The sequence below is a fragment of the Pezoporus wallicus genome, unplaced genomic scaffold (assembly GCF_028554395.1).
Source record: "Pezoporus wallicus isolate ANWC-B61680 ecotype Strahan unplaced genomic scaffold, APGP_CSIRO_Pwel_v1 contig_8232, whole genome shotgun sequence".
Classification (NCBI taxonomy): domain Eukaryota; kingdom Metazoa; phylum Chordata; class Aves; order Psittaciformes; family Psittacidae; genus Pezoporus; species Pezoporus wallicus.
The window spans coordinates 17,940-39,468 of record NW_026637105.1 but is presented as its reverse complement, the minus strand read 5'-3'; the positions used below and the strand labels follow the sequence as shown (position 1 = coordinate 39,468).

General features: G+C 51.5%; 2 protein-coding genes across 2 annotated transcripts; one reads left to right on the top strand and one right to left on the bottom strand.

The window, feature by feature from the left end:
• The first annotated feature begins 904 nt into the window (after nt 1–904).
• Nucleotides 905–5,078, top strand: LOC130596123 (myotubularin-related protein 9-like). Its single transcript, XM_057403414.1, is given in 11 exon segments — nt 905–1,181; nt 1,721–1,829; nt 2,087–2,212; nt 2,307–2,480; nt 2,573–2,790; nt 2,924–3,085; nt 3,168–3,309; nt 3,396–3,616; nt 3,762–3,913; nt 4,361–4,443; nt 4,445–5,078. Coding segments are annotated over 11 exon segments (1,665 nt in total). The 5' UTR covers nt 905–984; the 3' UTR covers nt 4,526–5,078.
• On the bottom strand, nt 4,983–8,874 carry EIF3I (eukaryotic translation initiation factor 3 subunit I). The gene is made up of 11 exons (XM_057403410.1): nt 8,853–8,874; nt 8,578–8,670; nt 8,357–8,444; nt 7,604–7,669; nt 7,285–7,434; nt 7,064–7,191; nt 6,632–6,742; nt 6,439–6,528; nt 6,034–6,107; nt 5,732–5,824; nt 4,983–5,394 (listed from the first exon to the last, which is right to left on the bottom strand). The coding sequence occupies exons 1-11, from the start codon at nt 8,853–8,855 to the stop codon at nt 5,313–5,315; spliced, it is 978 nt and encodes a 325-aa protein (XP_057259393.1). The 5' UTR covers nt 8,856–8,874; the 3' UTR covers nt 4,983–5,312.
• Nucleotides 8,875–21,529: the final 12,655 nt, after the last annotated feature.

Genomic DNA, 21,529 nt, shown 5'->3' with positions numbered 1-21,529 from the left:
CTCCGGCGGAGCCGCCCCGGGCCCGGGCCACCTTAAACCTGACATCCGCCCTGCACCGAGCCGCCGTTCCGGCTGGGCTTTGCGGTCATCGTCCTCTCCCCACCGCACTCCGATCTTCCGCATTTACACCCACCACTTCCCCATTGGCACCCCTGAGGTCCTCCGCTTGCTCCCCACAGCCTCCCGCTTTCACCCTGTTGTTCTAGCTTGTGTCCTAAGCTCCCCTGCTCACACCACAGGATCACTGCTTGCACGCTGAGCCCCCCAGCTTATGCTGGGTAGTTCCCTGTTGGCACCCGCAGCTCCCCCTCAGGACCCTGCTTGCATCCCAGGATCTGTGATGCACCCCACAGTTGCACCCTGAGATTCTTGCTTGTGCCCTTGGTTCTCTTCTTGCACCCCCTGGTCCCTGCCTGCAGCAGGACCTGAGCAGGTAAGCACTGGGCTGGCTGGAGCAGGCAGCGCTGGCAGCTGCTTATCCTCATCCTCATCATCCTCGCTCAGGGCACCTGCAGCAACTTCTGCTCCATCCCCCAGGCCCAGGGGTGCTTGTGGGTGTAGAGCCTGTGAGAGCCGGGGCTCTGGCAGCACCATCCAGTCCCAGTGCAGGCAGGGAGGGACCTAGAGCTGCTCTCTGTAAGGCAGCAGTTACCAAACATCTCACCCTGCTGCAGCACTGCGAGCAGGTTACTTGGCTTGGGATCTGAGCACTGCTGGGAGCCCAGAGACAGCTCAGCCTTCTCTGCCCTGTGCCTCAGTTTCCCCATCTGCAGTGACAGCATTGCTGGGGAAGCAAATGTCACCCCTCTCTGCAGTGAGGAAGTTCCATATGCTGTAGGTGACAACGTAAACACAAAGAAGGGGGTGAAGTTAGCCCCACGTGACGCAGAGGGAAGAGAGTTTTTCCAGCCCTGGGCTGTGCTACTGCAGGATTTCCCCTTTCTCCCTCCAGCGCCACTGCAGCAGTGGGTGGCACATCCCTCCATGGAGTTCTCAGAGCTGATCAAGACGGCGACGGTGGAGAATGTGTTGCTGTCATGTACGGGGCTGCCGGTGGTGAAGGGCACCCTATGCATCACCAGCCACCACCTTCTCCTCTCCTCCTGTCCCAGGGTGGACAGCCAGGCCAGCACTGAGGAGCTCTGGCTGCTCATCCGCAATGTGAATGCCGTGGAGAAGAGGTGAGTCTCCTCCATGGCTGGCACCATGGTCTCTTTTAGCAGTGTCACCCCTGACTTAGCTGGAGGACATTCCCTACTGCTCTCCCAGTGTCCATGGCTACCCATTGTGCTGCCCACCAAGCCTCGGCCCTCCTCTTCCCCACGGCCCATGCTGGAAGATGCTTGTGGCACACACTGGGCATTAACCTTCTCTTCTCCTCCCTGCCTCAGAATGCAGAATTTAGGCTGGTACGAGCTCCCCTGGACTTACAGCTACGCAAGAGACACCAGGTTTGGTTTTTAATACCCTCTTGGCTCTGCATATCCAGTGCTTGGCTTCGTGTTAACTATCGCGGCACCCACCAGGCCCCGGCCAGGGCAGGGAGAGATGGTGGAAATCGCAGCTTCTGACAGGAGAGCCACCAGTGCTGGATGAGAGCCAGCGATCTGGCACCCACACAGCCCTCATGCTCCATCCCTTGGAAAAGGGCTGCTCAGCCATTTTGTGTGTCTGTGTGTACATGGACCTATAGCCAGCACTCACCTCCTGCCTCCCCCAGGTCCACTGGCTCCTCCGGCACCATCATGCTTCGGTGCAAAGACCTGAAGGTGCTTCAGCTGGAGATCCCAGGCCTGGAGGAGTGTCTCAACATCGCCAGCTCCATCGAGGTGAGCTCCTCCTCACTGTGCCGAGGTGCAAAGGGTTGGCAGGAGAAAGCAGCCACCTGGAGTGTTTGATCTCAGTCTATCATTAATGTGGGTAAACAGCCTGCACACAGCCCTGGCATGGGTGCCCATGGGGTTGGTGGTGCCATAGATGTGGCCAGGAGAGGGGACCAGGTTTGGGGTTTGCAGAGCCCTGGGGTCACAGCAGGGATGTCCTCACCCCCTGCCCATGACCTGCTTCACCTTTGCTCCCACTCTAGGCCCTCTCCTCTGTGGACTCTGTGACGATGATGTACCCATTCTTCTACAGACCCCAGAGCCTGAAGCTCGAGGAAGGCTGGCACCTTTTCCCCCTCGAGCAGTACTTCCAGCAGATCGCCTCACAGGTGAGCCTGCAAGAGAGACCCAGCTGGGCTGGGGAGAGAAGCAACTCTCCCAACCCATGCTGGGCAACCCCACAGTCCCATGTTCCACCCCTAGACGAGCCGGTGGCGGCTGAGCTATGTGAACTGGGACTTCACCACCTGCCCCACGTACCCTCCGGCAGTCATCGTGCCGGCAGCAGTGGATGATGATGCCCTGCGGAAGGCTGCCTGGTTCCGGCAGGGAGGGCGCTTCCCTGTCCTCAGCTATTACCACCCCAAGAATGGCACCGTGAGCCCATCTCCCTGTCCAGCTGCTCTTCCCCTGTCCCACCACTGCCAGCAAAGGTGGCTGGAAGCCCCCAGCTTGGTTTGACCCCACAGGCAATGCTCCGCAGCAGCCAGCCTCTGACAGGTCCCAACCGAAAGCGCTGCCACGAGGATGAGCTGCTTCTGGGGATGGTACTGGACAAGGGGGAGCAGGGTTTTATCATTGACATGAGGTCAGCACAGACTGCAAAGCAAGCTCATATGACTGGCAGGGGCATGGAGCCCAAATTCTCCTATCCGCAGTGGAGGCGGTTGCACCAGCCCCTGGAGAGGTGAGGGGCTGTGCTGAGGCCTGGTGCTGTCGTGACATGGGTGATCACACTGCCCTGCCAATGACATTTGGACTCCAGCCCCCCTCTGCAAAAGCCTTAGCCAGCCCCTAACACTATTTTCCTCCCCTCTCAGAGGCCGCCCGCTGCAGGAAAGCTTTATTAAGCTGGTGGAAGCCTGCAACACCACCTTGACCAACATGGACCACTGGCTGAGTTGCTTGGAGAGCTGCCGCTGGCTGAGCCACATCAAGGCAGCCCTGAGCACGGCCTGCCTGGCAGCACAGTGCATGGACAGGTAATGGGGGGCTGTGGTCCCCACTTTCACCCTCCCAAAGCTCTCAGTGTTGCACAAACTTTGGGCATTGCACTTCCTGCAGCAAAGAAGCCAGTGTGCTGGTGCATGGGGTGGACGGGACGGACACGACACTGCTGGTCACGGCTTTAGCCCAGGTGATCCTGGATCCGTCCTGCCGCATGCTCATAGGCTTCCAGGGGCTGCTGGAGTGGGAGTGGATCCAGGTGAGAGTGGCAGTCCCCAGGGGGATAAGGATCTCAGCACCCCCAAACTTTCTTTCACCCCATTGTTCCCTGTCCGGGTCCCACAGGCTGGGCATCCCTTCCACCTCCGTTGTGCCCGCTCTGCCTCCTCCCATGCCCGGCTGAAGCAGGAGGCACCACTTTTCCTTCTCTTCCTTGACTGCGTGTGGCAGCTGAGCCATCAGTTCCCCTTCTCCCTGGAGTTCAGCGAGCGCCTCCTCCTCACCCTGTTTGACAATGCCTATGCCTCTGTCTATGGCATCTTCCTGTGCAACAACGAGAAGGAGAGGCAAGTAGGGAGGACACCATTATCCCTTGGGAGCAATGCCACAGTCACCCTTGAGACAAAGAAAAGCTCTCATGATCAGAGCTGGGGTCACATGAGGACCCACAACCCCTTGCAGGGGTTGAAGTGCATCTTGACTCTCCCATAGGTGCCTCTGTAAAGTGAAGGAGAGTACACACTCTCTCTGGGCCTGGCTGAACCGGCCTGGAGAGAAGAGGAAGTACCTGAACCCTCTCTACTCCCCCAATGCCCTGGTCATCTGGCCCTCCGTGGAGCCGCAGAGCATCCACCTCTGGCAGGGTGAGCTGGGTCCTGCTCTGAGCTGGGCTGCATGAGGGAAAGCTGCTCTGCTTTTCATAGAATCCCAGCTTGGTTTGGGTTGGAAGGGACCTCAAAGCTCATCCAGTTTCAACCCCCTGCCAGGGGCAGGGACACCTTCCACTAGAGCAGCTTGCTCCAAGCCCCTGTGTCCAACCTGGCCTTGAACACTGCCAGGGATGGGGCAGCCACAGCTTCTCTGGGCACCCTGTGCCAGCGCCTCAGCACCCTCACAGGGAAGAGCTTCTGCCTAAGAGCTCATCTCAGTCTCCCCTCTGCAGGTTAAAGCCATTCCCCTTGGCCTGTCCCTATAGGCCCTTGTCCAAAGCCCCTCTCCAGGTTTCCTGTAGCCCCTTTAGGCACTGGGAGCTGCTCTAAGGTCTCCCCAGAGCCTTCACAGCTGGAATAACCACAGCCCCTTCCTCCTAGGTTTATTCCTCCGATGGATCCGTTCATCCCAGCACCTGGATGAGGCCTGGGGGGAGATCCAGCAGTTAGCAGAGTGTCACAACCCCCCCCGGGAAGGAGAGCACACGGAATAGACTGAGCCAGGCCCTCTCTGACCCCATTGCCTGGACAGAGGATGAAAGATGAACAGTAGCAGGGACAATTCGGTCCCTGTGGGTGGCTGGGCCAAGGTGAGCCAAACCTGTAACACCCTCTCCACAAAGGGCTGCAGCTTGAGCGTTGCGTCAGTCACTTCAAGCTGGGAGCCAGCCAGGGAAATCTGCCCTTGAACCCAGTTTTGAGGAAGGAAAGAGATACAAAGCACCCTCCAGACAGACACCAGGCAAGAGGGCTGGAAGGATGAGGATCCACAACACAAGCATGCTAGTTCAGGAAATAACTGTTCCCTGAGGAAAGTTTGGCTCAGGGTCAGTGCAGCAAATAAACAAAGCACCAGAACTGGGCGCGTGTGTGTCATCTGAAAAACAACATCCGGCTGCAGCACTTCAGCCTGTTCACACATCAGGCCTGGACATGACCCTTGGCTCTGGATCCCTCCTGGGAAGAGTCCCTGTCTACCCAGGGGTGGAGAGCCCAGCACACAACAGCTCAGGTTAACTGTATTGCAGACTGGAAAAAAAGCTCAAACCCCACAGAGGTGATTTTCCTTGTGTTTATAAAAGATTTCTGTTTATTTCCTAATGATGTTTTTCTTCCTCTCCTGATATATAACTATGCCCAGTGTCCCTGGGGAGCCGACCTCTCCTCCTCACCTGTCAAAGCCAGTCCTGCCCTTCCAAGCTGGTTGGGTTTCCAGTTCTCCACACTGAGTTGCTACTGAGTCCTCTGGTGAGACCTTGCAACAATTCAGTGCAGGAGCTGATGGACTGGGCAATGGGCTGGAGGGAAGACCAGTGGAGAGGAAAATCCTCCTTTAGGCTTCAAATTCAAACTCAAAGTACTGGGGATCGAAGTAATGGATGCGAACGTAGCCATCCTCACCCCCGCTGCTGTAACTGTACAGGAGGAGAGACAGGATAAAGTCATTGATGCTATCAGAGAGCGCTGCCTCTAGGTTTAAACCAAACTGTGGTGAAATCTGTTCTCACCCCCCCTGAAATGAACAAAGGAGTCACGAGACAAAAAAGTAAGATCAGTGAGAGAGCAAAAATGTTTGATAGGGAGTAAGTGACCCCTTGGCCAGCCTGGGGGAGGCAGCAGGGCTGAAATGGGAACATCAAGGAAGGTGCTTGCTCTGTTCCCACCAGAGCTGCTGTGAGCCCAACTGTGCCCTAACCACATCATGTGTTTGGCTTCACTGCAGCATGCTGCAAGACCCACAGAGACACTCACCTCTTCCCGTCGGGGTGAAACGCAACGCTGTTTATGGGACCAAAGTGACCCTTCACTCTGCCAAACTCTTCTTCAAAAGCCAAGTGGAAGAACCTGGAAGAAGGAAGATGAATTATTATTATATTATCTATTAGCAGAAGTTGGGAGCCTGGCTAGGGACATAATTAGGGTTTCCTCAAAAAAGCTCTGTGAGTTTAATGACTTCTCTGACACTGGCAGCAGGAAGACACCTTGGGAGCAGCACCCCTGGGCTGTCAGTGCTCCAGGTGAGGACTTGGCCGTGCCAGAGGAAAAGGACCAACCTCGCCTCGAATTTGCCAATCCTGGTGGAGGTTGTGGTCACATCCATGGCCTCCTGCCCACCACCAAGCACCACCTGCAAAGGAGAGAAGCCACAACACTTCAGAGGTGCTTACAAAGTGCACTCTGAGGCAGGCGGAGGAGGACAGGGCCAAACCTTGGGGATGCCTTCACTAACCCACAAACTTGCAAGTGGGCCTGACCCCAACCCCAGAGAAGTTCTCACCTCCCAGACATGCTTGTTTGAGGAGCAGAGGCTTCATTCCCTGCACCAAACCACAGCAAAGTTCCCCAGACCGATTCCACAGCTGTGTTTTTTATCTGGCCTAGTGACACTCTGTCTTCCAGTTACCCAGATGACGTGGCAGTCACAGTAAGCCTGTTACAATGAGTGAGCTCATTCTTACGTGGTCAAAAATAGGGGAAAGTGCAGCAGAGTTCACTGGTCGTTCTGTCCGGAACGTCTTCAGATGCTCAAGTGACGTGCAATCAAAGAGCTAGGAACAAAAAGGAGAGAGTTATTCTTCAAAAGAGCTGTCAGCCCGCAGATCTTGAATGCCAATTTCAAGAATCCACCCCATTTCTGAAAGGAGGCCTCACCTTGGCTGTGTTGTCCTTGGAGGCAGTGATGAACATGGTCATGTCCCTGGAGGTCTGAATATCATTGATTTGCTTGGTGTGCTCCTTGATGTTGGAAAGCTGCTCCCCTGACTAAAGGGTAGAGGAGGCAGTTTTAGCAAGGCAAGTGAGCACACACACAACTTCCCTATTAAAACTAGTTAGGAAATGTTGTTGCCAACGATGGGTCAGATGTTGGTGCATCAGCCTTGGTCAATGGAGCCTCATATTTGGACCTACATGATATTTAAGGTCCTTTCCAACCCAAACCGTTCTATGAATCTAAGATATTTTAAGTATCATTCCATAAGGCTGCTGCATTGAGCCAAAAAGCCCATATTCTGTCTCATGATCACCATACAAACACTGACATCTTCTCCAGGGAGGGAGGATGCTGTTCCTTATCAGACTGACCTTGGCACTGAACTGGTTAAGCTCGCCGCTCTCATGTCCTGCAATGATGAACTCTCCCAGAGGGCCCCACACAGCACTAGTGATTTTAGAGTCACTGCAGGGGATTTTCATGTAAGGCTCATTGTTCTCTGCAGGAAGGAAGGAGACAGACAGAGACACAATGGCTCCAGCGATCATCTTCCCCTTATTCCCTTATCCAGGCATTGGCCCGGATTCCTCACCAATCTGGCTGGGGTCCCGGAGATCAAAGAAGCTCACAAAACACTGATATCCCATCTGCTTGTCTGTGGAAAACATGATGATGTTTCCTCCAAAGTCAAAGCCACATGTCCTCACTGCAGAGCTGGTCTTCACCAGGGCGAGCTGCTTTCCTGCACACAGAGCAGAAATTGTCACTTTACCAGGTATTTTATTGCAAGGCTAATGGAATGGATCAGCTCATGTCCCGCTGCAACCACATCTTGCCACCTTAGCAGAATTCACTGCAGGGCAGAGCTGTGCCTCAAATGCAGCTCCCCTGGAAATGGGAGTGTCTCTTACCTGTTTCGCAGTCCCAGAGCCGACAGCTGTTATCTGCAGAGCCAGTGAGCACGTGTCGTGTGTCCCCTGAGTCACCCGTTAGGGAATATCAGCGTGTTCTCAGCCACTTCCAACTCCCTACCAGGGGCAGGGACACCTTCCACTAGAGCAGCTTGCTAGAAGCCCCTGTGTCCAACCTGGCCTTGAACACTGCCAGGGATGGGGCAGCCACAGCTTCTCTGGGCACCCTGTGCCAGCGCCTCAGCACCCTCACAGGGAAGAGCTTCTGCCTAAGAGCTCATCTCAGTCTCCCCTTGGGCAGGTTAAAGCCATTCCCCTTGGCCTGTCCCTACAGCCCTTGTCCAAAGCCCCTCTCCAGGTTTTCTGTAGCCCCTTTAGGCACTGGGAGCTGCTCTAAGGTCTCCTCTTCAGGAGCCTTCTCTTCAGGCTGAACCAGCCCAGCTCTCTCAGCCTGGCTCCAGAGTAGAGCTGCTCCAGCCCTCTGAAACTGCAAATTTCCTTTTGAAATGCTAAAGAAAGAGGCTCCAGCTCTTGCATTAACACTGCCTTTGCAGGTTTCATCATACACATTATTCCACACAACCCTGAAAGAAAAATACCCAAAAGATGAAGTAAAGGACACAGCAGAAGAGTCAAACACAGAGTATTGCTCTCCTCTAAGAGGAAACAGTGCAGCAGTTTGGAGGAATTGCCTCAACTGAATCATCATAAAGAAAAATACAGTACAAACTAGTTGCTGTGATCAAAGGATACAGTCTGCATCCACGCACCATACAGCTCCCGTGTGGCCATTGTATGTGCCGAGCCGCTCTCCATTCACAGAATACCACACATTGACAATCTAGGGGAAGAAAACAACACAGCACCCTCTTAACAAACGGATTAATTACCTGGACAGATGAACAGTGGGTCAGCTATTGCCGAGGGGCCTGGTTTCCAGTGGGGGGACGGCAGGCAGGCACCGCCACACTCACGGGGTCCTTGGCCACGGTGAAGAGCAGGTCTCCCTCCCGGTTGTACTTGATCTGCGTGATGGAGCGCTCATGGCCCTGCAGCAGGATCGGCTTCTGTGGGGCGGGTCGGGGGGAGGAGACGCCATTATCATCTCGGCGACTGGCGGCCGAGGCCTCCTGGGCCTGCAGGCCGCCACCCGTACCCCCTCCCGAGGCCTGGGGACCCGGACCCGCCCGACCACCGACCGCTGTCCCCAGTCCTGCCCGACCACCAACTCCTTCCCTGGGCCCCTCACCATGGCGGCACCGCGAGGACGGCTGAGATCACTTCCGGGTCAGAGGTTGCGAACAGCGGAAGTACTTTACCGTTACCGTGGCTCCACTGGGTGAGTTCCTACCAGGGCTGAAGCGAGGCCGGGTTATCGCCCATCGACGGGAGGTCAGGTCTACCCGTACTGGGGCTGTCAGGTTTCACTACCGAATTTTAGACAAAGGCCAGCGGTGCTCGGCGCCACAGCGCGGCCCCACGTGCAGTACCGAGATTTAGACACATGATGGCAGCTGCAGCTAAAGCGGGCTGGAGTGGTCTGAACTGAGCTAAACCTGTCTGAACTAGGCTAAACTGTTTTGGGGTATGCTAAACTGGTCTGAACTGTGCTAAACGGTGCTGTACCTGGCTGGGCTGAACTGCGTTTTCCCAAATGGCAGGAGAATATTCTTTGAAACTCAGATTTACGAGAACAGAATTCCCTTGTACAGCAATTCCAAAATTAAAGAGCCCCCCATCATCCAAAGCCTGAATTCCATTAAATACAAAATCCTCTCCCAGGAGCGCTGCTGCGATGGTTCTGGGAGTTGCTAAGAGGAGCGCCCGGCTCTGCTGCGTGCTGGTACACAGCAGCCTGGTTATGGGCTCCTCTTGCCGTTGGAGACCGTGACACTGAGCGGCCGCGGGGAACACGAGTGCCTCCGCCGTGAGAGATGGGAAGGGAGATACCGTCCCCGCTGCATGCCGGGACAGCAGCTCTGCCCCGCCCCGCCTCGACTCCCCCCCCTCTCGCTGCCGGGCTGCCCCAGATGCTCTCGGTGCCCCGGTTCCTCGGTTCTCCCCCGTGCCGAGCCGTGCGGGAAAAATTCTGTCCTTGCTCCATGGCAGGGGGGTTGGAACTGGATGATCTTAAGGTCCTTTCCAACCCTAACCTGTGATTCTGCGGTTCTAATAGAGGGTAATGGGGTGCAATGGGGGGGTAAGGGGGTTAATAGGTGGTAATGGGAGTCTGAGGGCGGCCATATTGGTGAGGCGCCATTGTGTACCCGCCATTCCTCCATATTGAGCCCAGCCCCTCCCTCCTGCCGACTCATGCCCTGACCCATCATGGCGGCCGCGTTGCCGTGGTAACGGCCGCGCCTCGCCTGCGCCGCTGCCATTTTTCGTTCCAAGATGGCGCTGGCGAGCGTGGTGCGGGCGGAGGCTCCGCTCCCGTCCCCATCCCTCCTCCCGGGGCTCGCAGCGCCTCGGGACTCGGCCGGGCACCTTCCCCGGGAGCTGCCGCCGCTGCTGCCCGGGCTCGGTATCCACCTGCACGGCACCACCCCACTGGCGTTCGAGGTACGGACATTGGGGGGGAAGAGAGACACATAGAGACACATAGAGAGACATTGGGGGGGGGGGCTGCGACCCATGGAGAGCACATAGAAACTCCATAGGGACACACTGGGGAGGGGGTATGGACATAGAGATACATTGGGGGGTGCTGGGACCCATAGAGACCCCATAGAAACTCCATAGTGAGACAAGGGGGCACAAAATCACCAAATGAAATATATAAACCCTTCGAATCAGTTTTAAGTAATGTTAAGTTTGAAGCCTTTGTAAGAGTAGCAATGGAAAATGACTGAGGTGCACAATTCACAGAGGAAAAGTATAGAGTACAGCTAGAGGACATCCTGAGAGTCCTTGTATAAAATAAACCGTTGTAGTTGACGTAGTTTTAGGCCCTTATGACCTTAGTACAAGATGAGCGTAAGAAAAAGAGGATAGAAAAACAGGAGGTAAGGTTAAGGAATATCTGGGAATGGCAGGTGTCCAGGATGGGCTGCAGTTAAACTAACTGGTGAGCAGAAGGACAGGATGATTGCTGTGTCTGTGGTGTTAAGGAACCAATTAAGCTGGTATAAATGTCTACTGCGTGTGCTTCCAGGGCTGCCGGGTCCGTGCAGTAGTGGCGGCGGCGGCGGCAGCTCCCGGAGGAGCGGGGCGGCGATGCCAGGGCGGAGGTGCCCGGCCGGGTCCCGAGGCGGTGCGAGCCCCGGGAGGAGGGAACGGGACGAAGCGGAGCCTCCGACCACACCACGCTCGCCAGCGCCATCTTTTGTACTTGCAGGACCAGACTGCTGTTGTGGGCTCCATCGTGGAGCCCCAGCTCCTGCTTCAGCGCCGGCGTCACCCGGTGCTGCTGCACCTCTGTGGGGGTGGAGATGATGAGGAGGATGATGAGGAAGAGCCCGTGGGTCAGGATGAAGATAGATTAACCTTCACCCTGCCGAAACCTCTGCGCATCGAAGGCGGGCACCAGCTCCCTGCGCTGCAGTGGCAGCCCCAAGGTGTGTGGTGCTCAGCAGCGAACCTCCAGCGTTCCTGTCGTCATTGCCATCATCCCGGATTCATCCCGGAGGCGCAGGAAATCTCTCAGTGGGTGATGGCCGGTAGCACCCTGGGGTGCAGCCCAGCAGCAGCCGCCCCACAGTGCCAGTGAGGTCCAGAGGCTGCAGCAGCACCTGAGGCAGCGGCTGCCGGTGCTGATCCCAGCGACATTCCCAGTATTCCTGGCCCTCCATGCCCAGCAGCCCATACTCCCCAGGGGACAGGCGGCCCACCCAACACAGCGAGCCACATAGGGACCCTGAAGTGCCCCACAGGGCCCCCACAGCCCATAAGTACCCCAACACCAGTTGACTCTTTGATGCACTTTCATTTTTATTTACTTTTATTTGCATTTCATTCAGGTTTATTCACTTTTATTCATTTTTTACTTTTTAATTGCTTTATTGACATTTTATTGACTTTTTTTCTTCAGTTTTCTTTCAGTTTTGATTTAGTTTTCTTCTGATTTAGTCACTTTTAGTAACTTTTTTTTTTTCAGTTACCCCAGAGCAACCCGTGGACATCCCGTAGACCCCAGTAGATCCCCTATAGCGACCTCAGAGACTCCCTGCAGACATCCCATAGGGTCCCAGAGCGACCCATAGACACGCCACAGCAACTCTTAGCACACCGTGGACATGTCACAGTGCCCTACAGTGACCCCCAGGCACCACATAGTGACCTGTAGACACCTAGAGCAACCCGTACACAGCCCATAGCCACCCCCATATGGCCCCATGACAGCCCTTGTGACTGACGGTGTCGTGATGTCACCAGGACTGGGATGACATCATCATCAACCCCCAAGGTGCCCCACAGGGCCCCCTCTTCCCACCTGCCCCCCATATGTACCCCAGTTTTTTCATTTGCTTTTATTCATTTTTATGAAATTTCATTCACTTTCATTTGACATTCATTCAGGCTTATTCATTTTTATTCCTCTTTATTTACTTTTTATAATCACTTTATTCACTTGGTTTTTTACTGACTTTACACAGTTTTAGTCAGCTTTATTTGCTGTGCATTCATTTTTGTTCTCCAGATTTATTTACTTTATAGTCCTTTTTAGTTACTTGGTTTTTTTGTGGTTTTTTTTTTGATGCCCCACAGCTACCCAGAGAAACCCATGGACACTGCATAGAGCCCCATATGCCCTATAGACATCCCATGGGCATGTATGGCAACCAATAGACACCTGACAGCAATCCATGGACCCTTCACAGAGACCCATATAGACCTTGTGACCCACAGATGCCTGAAACAACCCCCAGCGACACAAAGAGACCCCAGAGTGACCCCCCACACTGCCCCATAGCAGCCCGTAGCACCCCACGGGCACCCTCCACTTCTCTGTGATGTCCTATAGACCCACAGCTCACACTGCATAAAGTTTTTTATTCTCTTTTGTTCGTTTTTTCCCCCCTCTTCATAATGTGTAATCGCTTCTGTTCACTTTTCTTTGAATTTCTTCAGTTTAATTCACTTTGTATTTGTTTTTTAGTCACTTTTTGCTCACTTTTATTCAAGTTCAATAAAATGATTAAGCTCATTAATTCACCTCATTAATCCATTAAATGGCCTATTCCTAATGCTAATTAGCTTTTTTTTTTTTTTTTCCTCCTCACACCCCTCCCCCCCCCCCAAAGAGGTTAAAAATCTACTTAATCAACTAAGGAAACAATACAATAAGTAGTCAATAAACCTAATTAATTTATTAAGCAAAGTAATTTTAACTATATAAAAATATTTTTTTTTTTTTTTTAAGTTTTGGTGGCATACATACAGGACCAGGAAAATTTTTTTTTTTCTTGAAAAAATGAATCTCAAAAAATTCTGTTATTTAATCAATTAAGTAAACAAATTAATAACTTGATTAATAAAGCTCATTAATCAGTTAACCTAATTAATCCAATGAATAAGCTATTTATTATGCTAATTAGCTAAAATCTTTTTTCACCTAAATTATGCTTCTTGGTCACACATGCAGACACCCCTGCCCCCAGACCAAGCCCCTCCACCAAACACCTCTGTCTGGTCCTCCCCATGCAGCCCAAACTCCTGCCCCCAAATCACTGATAAGGTAAAAAATATAGTTAAAATAATCAACTAAGAACAAAACAATCAGTAGTCATTGAGCCTAATTAATTCAGCAAAATGATTATGCCCCTTACCTAAAAAATATTTTTCGACTTTAAATTTTTTTGTTTTTCCCAACATACACATAGGAGCAGGAAAGTTTTTCTTTCACTGAAAAAATTTATTCTTTCAAGAAAATTACTGAATCAGATAAAAAAATGGGTAGGGGCTGTGCTGTTGACCTGTTCACAGAGTGTGGGTAGGGCGAGAGTAGGGTTAGTAAATGGGGGCTGTGTGTGAGCGTTTGCGTGTATAGGGGGTTGTGTGTGGGGGTGTGTGTTTGTATGGGGAGTGAGTGGCGGTGTGTGCATGGGAGGGATGTTTGTGTGTGGGGGGTGTGTGCGTGTTCATGTGTTTGGGAGGGTGTGTGTCTGGGGCGATTGTGTGTTTTTGGGGGGTGTATGAGTGGAGGGGTGTTTGTGTGGGGAGGTGTGTGTGACTGGGAGGCGTTTGTATGGGGGGGTATGTAGGGGGAGTGTCTGGATGGGGGGTGTTTGTGTCTGGGGTGTGTGCATGTTTGTGTGGGGGTTGTGAGCATGTGTGGTGAGTGGGGGGTGTCTGAGTGGTGTGTGTGTGGGGGGTTGTGCAGGGGGGGTGTGTGAGTGGGGTGTGTGCATATGTGGGAGGGGGTGTCTGGGGGGTTTGAGTGTGGGAGGTGTGTGTGGGTGCGTGTTTGTGTGTATGGAGGGTGTGTGCGGGGTGTGTGAGTAGGGTGGTGGCGTGTATGGAGGGGTGTGTGTGCGTGTTTGTGTGTGAGTGGGGGAGCATGTGTGGTGGGGTGTGCGTGGGGGGTGTGTGTGCGTGCACGCAGGGAGTGAGCAGAGAGGTGTGTGTGTAGGGGGTTTATGTGTGTGGTGTATGTGTGAGGGTGTGTGTGGGGTGGTGTGTGCATGTGAGTGGTGTGTTGGGAGTCTGAGGTGTGTGTCCATGCATGTTTGTATGTATGGTGGGCGTGTGTGTGGTGGCATGTGCATGTTTGTGAGTGAGGGGGATGTGTGTGTGAAGGAGTATGTGGGATGTGTGCCTGTATCGGGGGGGTATGTGAGTGAGTGGGGTTTGGGGGGGTGGTGTATGTGTAGGTGCGTGCGTATTTGTGTGGGTGTGCATGTGGAGTTGTGTGTGAATGGGGAGGCATGTGAGTGGCAGGGTGCATGTGTGGCAGTGTGGGGGGGCGAGTGTGTGTGTCTGGGGGGGACACACGTGTGTGCATGTGTAGGCTGTGTGTGTGATTTGTATGGGTGGGTTCGGGGTGGGTGGTGAGGGTGTGCGAGTGTGGTCACGGCCAGGAGCAGGCTGGCCGGGTGTGCTGGGTATAATTGGGAGGTGTGGCTTGGTTAGGGGCGTGGCCAGAGCTCTGGGCGGGGTTAGTAAAAGGCCATGGGGGTGTCCAGGCTGAGGGCGTCGTTCCAGGAGGGCGGGGCCACGGACAGTGACACCTTTGCAAGGAATGCGGGTGGGGGCTAGTGGGGGGCTGGGGGCGTGGCCACGTGAGAGGATGGGTGGAGCCTCCCTGGAGGTGAGGCAGGCGTGCCTGCAGGGGGCGTGGTGTCAGCTGCTGGGTGGTCCGAGGTGGATCCATGGGGGCCCCTGGGCACACCCCCACCCTGGCCACAGCCTACAGTAGTCTCCACCCACCCTGCCCTTTGAACGCTTTAGCTTCGCCCCATTACCTTGACCACACCTCCACCCCTTACCAGCCCCTTCCCCCCCCCCCCCCAAGCCTAGAGCACACCTGCACCGGAATCTACACCCTTTCTCCAACCTTGGCCTACCCCAACAGAGGCCTCCTCCCCTCCTGCCCCATAGCCTAAACATTCCCACATTAGCCCCGCCTCCAGCAAAGACCACATGGTTAGGACTTTATTATCCCCACACCCAGCCCACCAGCGATCAATCATCATGGGGTCTCTATGAATCTCTAGCAAGTGCTGTGCATCCCTATGGGGTGTTTATAGGGTCTGTGGGGCTCTATGACTTTCTCTGGGTGTCTATGAGGCATTGAAGAAGAAAACATGTTACTGAAGGAGGCCAAAAAGCAAAGACAGCCAAAGAAAGCAGGCTAGTAAGAAACCAAATAAAAAAACCTGTGTAAAGACAATAAAAAACGAAAAAGAATAATGTGACTATAAATTAGTACAAAGCAAATAAGAAGGAATAAAAGTGAACAAGCCTAAACGAATCACAAATAACAGTGAACAAAAGTTCATTAAAAGTCAACTAAAAAAAAATCAATTGGTGTTGGAGTACTTATGGGGCACAACGGGGCAGTGGGGGTCCTATGTAGCACCATGGCAGCTGATGATGATGTCCCTGCAGTTCTGGTGACATCACAACACCTGTCTGTGGGTCACTATGGCGTGTCCATGGCTTGCTCACAGTTGCTGTGGAGTGCCTATGGGTCACTCTGGGATCCTACAGGATGCCTACATGGAGTCTGTGAGCCTGGGGGGGTCTGTCCGGGATCTACTGGGGTCTGTGGGGCATCCATGGGTTGCTCTGCACCCATATGGGATAGCCGAAAAAAAAAATGACTAAATCAAATTTAAAGAACACTGAAAAAAATGCAAGTGAAAAGCACATTAGAGTGAAGAAAGTGCTTAAACCATGAGAAGAAATGAATACAAGCGAACAAGACTGAATAAAATTTGAATAAAACTGAATAGAAGCCAATGAAAATGAATTACAATCCATGAGAAAAAAAAAATCACTTGGTGTTGGGGTACTTATGAGGGGTGGGGGTTGTGGGAGTTCTATGGGGCTCCCTATAGGGCACCATGTCATTAATGATGTCATCACAGTCCAGGTGACATCACAAAACTGTAAGTCAATAAAAGCCATGGCGTGTGTGTTACGTATCTATAAGGAACTATGGGGCAGTGGAGGGTGTCTGCATGGCTCTATGTGTTGTCATGGGGCCATGTGTGGGTCAATAGGTATGTAGCAGTTGCAGTGGGTTTCTGTGGGGTGTTTATAGGTGGTTGTGGCTCACTGTGGAGCTTCCAGAGCTCCCTATAGAGTGTCTGTGGAGTATTGGTAGGTTGCAGTATGTCTCGATTAAACTGGACTGCAGTTAAAACAGGAATAAAGCTGAAAAGTGAATAAACATCACTGAAAGGCAATAAACCTGAATAAAACTGGAAAAAAGTGAATTAAATGTGAATGAAAAAGAATAAAATGGAATAAAGCTGAAAAAATCTCCAAGAAAAGTGACTAAAAGTAAACTGAAGACCACCCAAGGTAACTAAAAACCAAATAAATCTGAATAAAACCATATAAAAGTGAATTAAAAGTGAATCAAAGGAAAGTACATGTGAGTTCAGAACTGAATACAAGTGAATAAAAAGCCTGAAGAAACCTGCATAAAGTTTGTGGACAAAAGCTGTGGCCTTGCCAAAAATACACAACCTGCTGAGAATGGTGAAAAACTACAGAATCTTAAAAAAAAGACCCATGTCAGTTGTCCTGGGTTCAGCAGTAGCAGTCATGTTTCTTCTTCTTGGTAGCTGGTGCAGTGCTGTTTTGACTTTCGGCCTGGGAACAGAACTGATAACAAGGTTGTTTTGGTTTGGCCAAGGACTTTGTGAGGCTCATGCTCTGCCAGGGAGGAGGGGAAGCCAGGAGGAAGCAGAGACAGGACACCTGACCCAAACTGACCAAAGAGGTATTCCATACCACAGCACGTCATGCCCAGGATGTAACTGGGAGTTAGCCGGAAGGGCTGGGAGACTGCAGGGTTGGAGGAGGTATCGGTCGGAGCTTGGTCGGGGTTGGGGGGCGAGTGATCGGTCGGCTGGTGCTGAGGTGTTGTATTCTCTTCCCTTGTTATTTCCTTTATCATTATTATCACTGGTGGTAGCAGTAGTGATTTGTGTTATACCTTAGTTACTAAACTGTTCTTATCTCAACCCATGGGAGTTGCATTCTTTTGATTCTCCTCTCCGTCCCTCCGAGAGCAGGGGGAGGGCAAGAAGGGGGGGGGGGAAGTGAGCGAACGAATTACCTGACTGGGTTTAAACCACGACATCAGTCGCTGTGGGTCTCTATGGGATGTCTATGGGCTGTCTATCAGGCTGAGGGGGGCCCTACTGGGGATCTGAGGGGCCAGTCTATGGGGCTATACGGGGTCTCTTTGAATATCTGTGGAGTGCTGAGGATGGCTATGGGGTGTCTATGAACATAAAGGAAAAAATAAAAGCGAGCAAACTGTGGACAAGCCTGAATAAAATCCGATTAAAAGTGAATGAGAGTTAAAAAGAAAAAATGAATGAAAGAAAGGGAATAAAAAAATCAGGTGGTGCTGGGGTACTTCGGGGTTGCGGGGGAGGGGGGCTGGGGCCCTATGGGGCACTTGGGAGCCCTGCAAGACACTATCTCATTGATGATGCTGATGATGTCATCACGGTCCTGGTGACATCACGATGCCAGGAGTCAATAAAAGCTGTGGGACACGTGTTGTGGGTCTATAGGGCACTATGGGGCTGGTGTTTGGGGTGTCTACCAGTTGCTGTAGGGTACCTACCGAGTGCCACTGGGGCACCATGGGGCAGTGTGGGGATCAGTCTGGGTGTCACCTTTGTGGCGGTCGCTGTGGGTCTCACCTTTGCAGGGGGCTCAGGTCGATGCTGAGACTGGGCTGAGTGCAGTCGCCCCAGCTCGATTAAACTGGATTGCAGTTAAATAAAACAGGAATCAAGCTAAAAAGTGAACAAACACCAATGAAAATCAATAAACCTAAATAAAACTCAATAAAAGTTAATTAAATGTCAAGGAAAAAGAATAGAAGGGAATAAGCCTGAATAAATCTCCAAGAATAGTGACTAAAAGTAAACTGAAGACCACTCAGAGTAACTAAAAAGCCAATAAATCTGAATAAAACCACATAAAAGTGAATTAAAAGCGAATCAAAAGCAGGCACGTGCGAGTTCAAAGCTGAATACAAGTGAATAAAGGTGACTAAAAAGCCTGAATAAAGCTGTGGAGAAAAGCTGTGGCCTTGCCAAAAACACACAACCAGCTGAGAACAGTGAAAAAGTGCAGAATCTTACAAAAGACCTGAGGTTCTATGAAAAAGAAACCACGTAAATAATGCAATAACTTGTTAAGCCTTGCAGGACTTGCTTGGCCTTGTGAAACTCGCCTGTCTCATGGGAACTCTCACTTCTGAAGAGTAGAATGGCTCACAGGACCTGAGGCAAAGGAGCAAGAAGGGACTTTGCAGGCAGGGAACGTATCAAGTAGGTGAATACTGAATGCAAATGCAAAACCCTGAACCAGGTGTGTCTGGTGGAGATTTAGCCTGGAGAAGGCTGTGTGGAGACCTCATAGCAGCCTTCCAGTATCTGAAGGAGGACTATAGGGATGCTGGGAATGACTATTCATTAGGGACTGTAGTGACAGGACAAGGGGTAACAGGTTCAAACTGAAACAGGGGAAGTTTAGATTGGATATAAGGAAGAAATTCTTTCCTGTTAGGGTGGTGAGGCACTTGGATGGGTTGCCCAGGGAGGTTGTGAATGCTCCGTCCCTGGTGGTGTTCAAGGCCAGGCTGGACAGAGCCTTGGGTGATATGGTTTAGTGGGAGGTGTCCCTGCCCACGGCAGGGGGGTTGGAACTGGATGATCTTAAAGTCCTTTCCAACCCAATTCCATGATTCTATTCCATCTCTCTTTATTCAAATAAAGCTTTAAACTTCACTCTGCCTCACGAGCTGTTATCAAAAGCAGGTTTTCCCAACAAAGCTGAATAAAGAGTGATTAAAAGTAAATGAAACTAAACAAAAAAATTGAGCGAAAGTGAGCAAAAGTGAATATACCTCAATAAAAAGTAAATAAATACAAACAGAAGTCATTAATAACTGGAAAACACAAAAACAAAACCTGAGAAGTGTGACCGTAATGTGTGGGGTTTGTTCATCAAGAAGTTTGGGGGGAGGGAGGCTCTCTGTGGCTGTCCTTATGTGAAACAATACTCCTTTTGACTCTGTAACTGCTGTACTCTGTAAGTAACGGGGGGGAGGTCAGTTGTATTGTTGCACAGGATTATGAGAGAGAAAAGGGGGCTGAGTTGCTCGAAGTGCAACGCTTGATGGGAGGGGGCTGCGACGGTGAGGAGGCTGGCAGTGGACGCTTCTCGAAGCCTCCGGGAGCTTCTCGAAACTTCTCAGTAATGAGACCCCTGCAACAAAGGGAACCAATGGGGAAGAGCCATGTCAACATCCGAGTGAGGAGGGGCGACAGGATTGGCTGGGACCTTGAACTGAAAAAGATAAAGGACTGCCTCCCAGGGAACCCGTGTGAGCATCTTGGGCAGAGCAGAAGACTCCCCGGTGCACCCAGCGCTGTTTTATCTGCTATCGCTTACTCAGTTTAATAAAATTTATACTTTAAACCAAAATTGGCTACAATATTGATAACAGTGACTAAAAAGCGAATATAAAGTGAATAAAAAGAGAAAAAATTTAAAGTGGCTAAAAGTCAGTATTAAGTGAATACAACTCAATAAAAAACTGAGTAAGTGAATAAAAGTGAACAGAAGTGTCAAAAACCTTGACTAAAACTCAAAGAAATTTATACAGTCGTATATAAACATGAAGTAAGTAAAATGTGATTAACCAACCTTCGCCGCAGCCGCCTCTGGCACCACCCTTGCCGCTCCTGCTACTGCAGCTCCGGCAGCCGCCGCCGCTGACCTCCGCCCCCCCCCGGCTACTCCCGCCGCTCCTTTACTACCTTGCCACCGCCGTCGCAACAGCCCCTTCCGGCGCTGCCAATGCCTCCCGAAATTCCCCCGAGCCACTCCCGCCCCTACAGGCTCCCCTTTTACTACCTCGCCTGTCGCCTCCCCTGCTCCAGAAGCCGCCGCTACCGAAGCCACCCCTACTCACTCCCCTGCCACTGCCCCCACCCAGCACAGCCCCTTTTATAACCTCGCCCTCTCCCGCCTCCCAGCCAATCACGGCGCCGCTCGCCTCACGGCGAGGGCGGGACATGCAGACGGAGGGTCAGCGTCATCCAATCCCTCGCCGCCTCTCCCTTAGCGACACCGCGCACCTGAGGGGACGCTTTCTCGCCTAGAGACCGGCGGCCAATCAGCGGTGTCCCTCGGTGTGAGGAAGCAATGGCGGCAGCCAGGGATGAAGAGGCGGAGGGACCAGAATTGGGGCGTGAACACCGGGCTCGGCCACATGCCTCCCATTACCCCCTATTAACCCCATTCCCCCACCATTGCCCCTCACTGCCCTGTATTAGAACCATACAATCACAGAATAGTTATGGTTGGAAAGCACCTTAGGATCATGCACTTTCAAGCACCCTCCCATGGAGAGGGCCAGAATTTTTACTGCAGTGATCAGCACAGCACAGCACTACTCGACACAGTATAAATGGGGTACAAATGGGCAAAAATGGATTAGAAATAATAAAAAAAGGCTTAAACCTGGTAAGAAATGGGCAAAAAAGGATAGAAATGGCCATATTTTTTTTTTAGAAATAGCCAAAAAAAGACTTAAAATGGGTTAAAAAAGGGCAAAAATGGGTTAGGAATGGGCAAAAATGGTTCAAATGAAGATAGGAAAAGGCAAAAAAGGGTTAGAAATGGCAAGAAATTGGTAAGAAATGGATAAAAAGGGCTTGGAAATGGCCAAAATGGCTTAAAAACAGTTAGAATTGGGCAAAAAAGGGTTAGAAATAGCCCAAACAGATTTAGAAATAGCTAAGAAAAGCTTAAAACAGGCTGGAAAGGGCAATAAACTGTTCAGAAATAGCCAAAAATGGCTTATAACTGGTAAGAAATGGGAAAAATTAAGATAGAAATGACCGTAAATGGTATAGAAATAGCACAAAGGAGTTAAAATGGGTTAGCAATGGGCAAAAATTTTTCAAACCAAGTCAGGAAAGGGTAAAAATGGGTTAGAAGTGGCATGAACTGGACAAAAAATGGTTTGGGAATGGCCAAAATGGCTTAAAAAGACTTAGATTTGGGCAAAAAAGGGTTAGAAATAGGCCAAGCCAGTTTAGAAAGAGCTAAGAAAAGCTTAAAACAGGCTAGAAATGGCCATAAATTGTTTAGAAATAGCCAAAAAAGACTTAAAAAGGGTAAGAAGTTGGAAAAAAAAAGATAGAAGTGGCCATCAATTGTTTAGCAATAGCAAAAAAAAAAAGACATAAAATGGGTTTGAAATTGCCAATTGTTTAG

Excerpts from the sequence above, each read along its gene's own strand:
- EIF3I (XM_057403410.1), bottom strand. Across the intron at positions 7,192-7,284 it reads CCGGGACCCCAGCCAGATTG|AGAACAATGAGCCTTACATG; the intron begins GTGAGGAATCCG and ends TCCTTCCTGCAG. Across the intron at positions 5,395-5,731 it reads TTTCACCCCGACGGGAAGAG|TTACAGCAGCGGGGGTGAGG; the intron begins GTGAGTGTCTCT and ends CCTCCTGTACAG.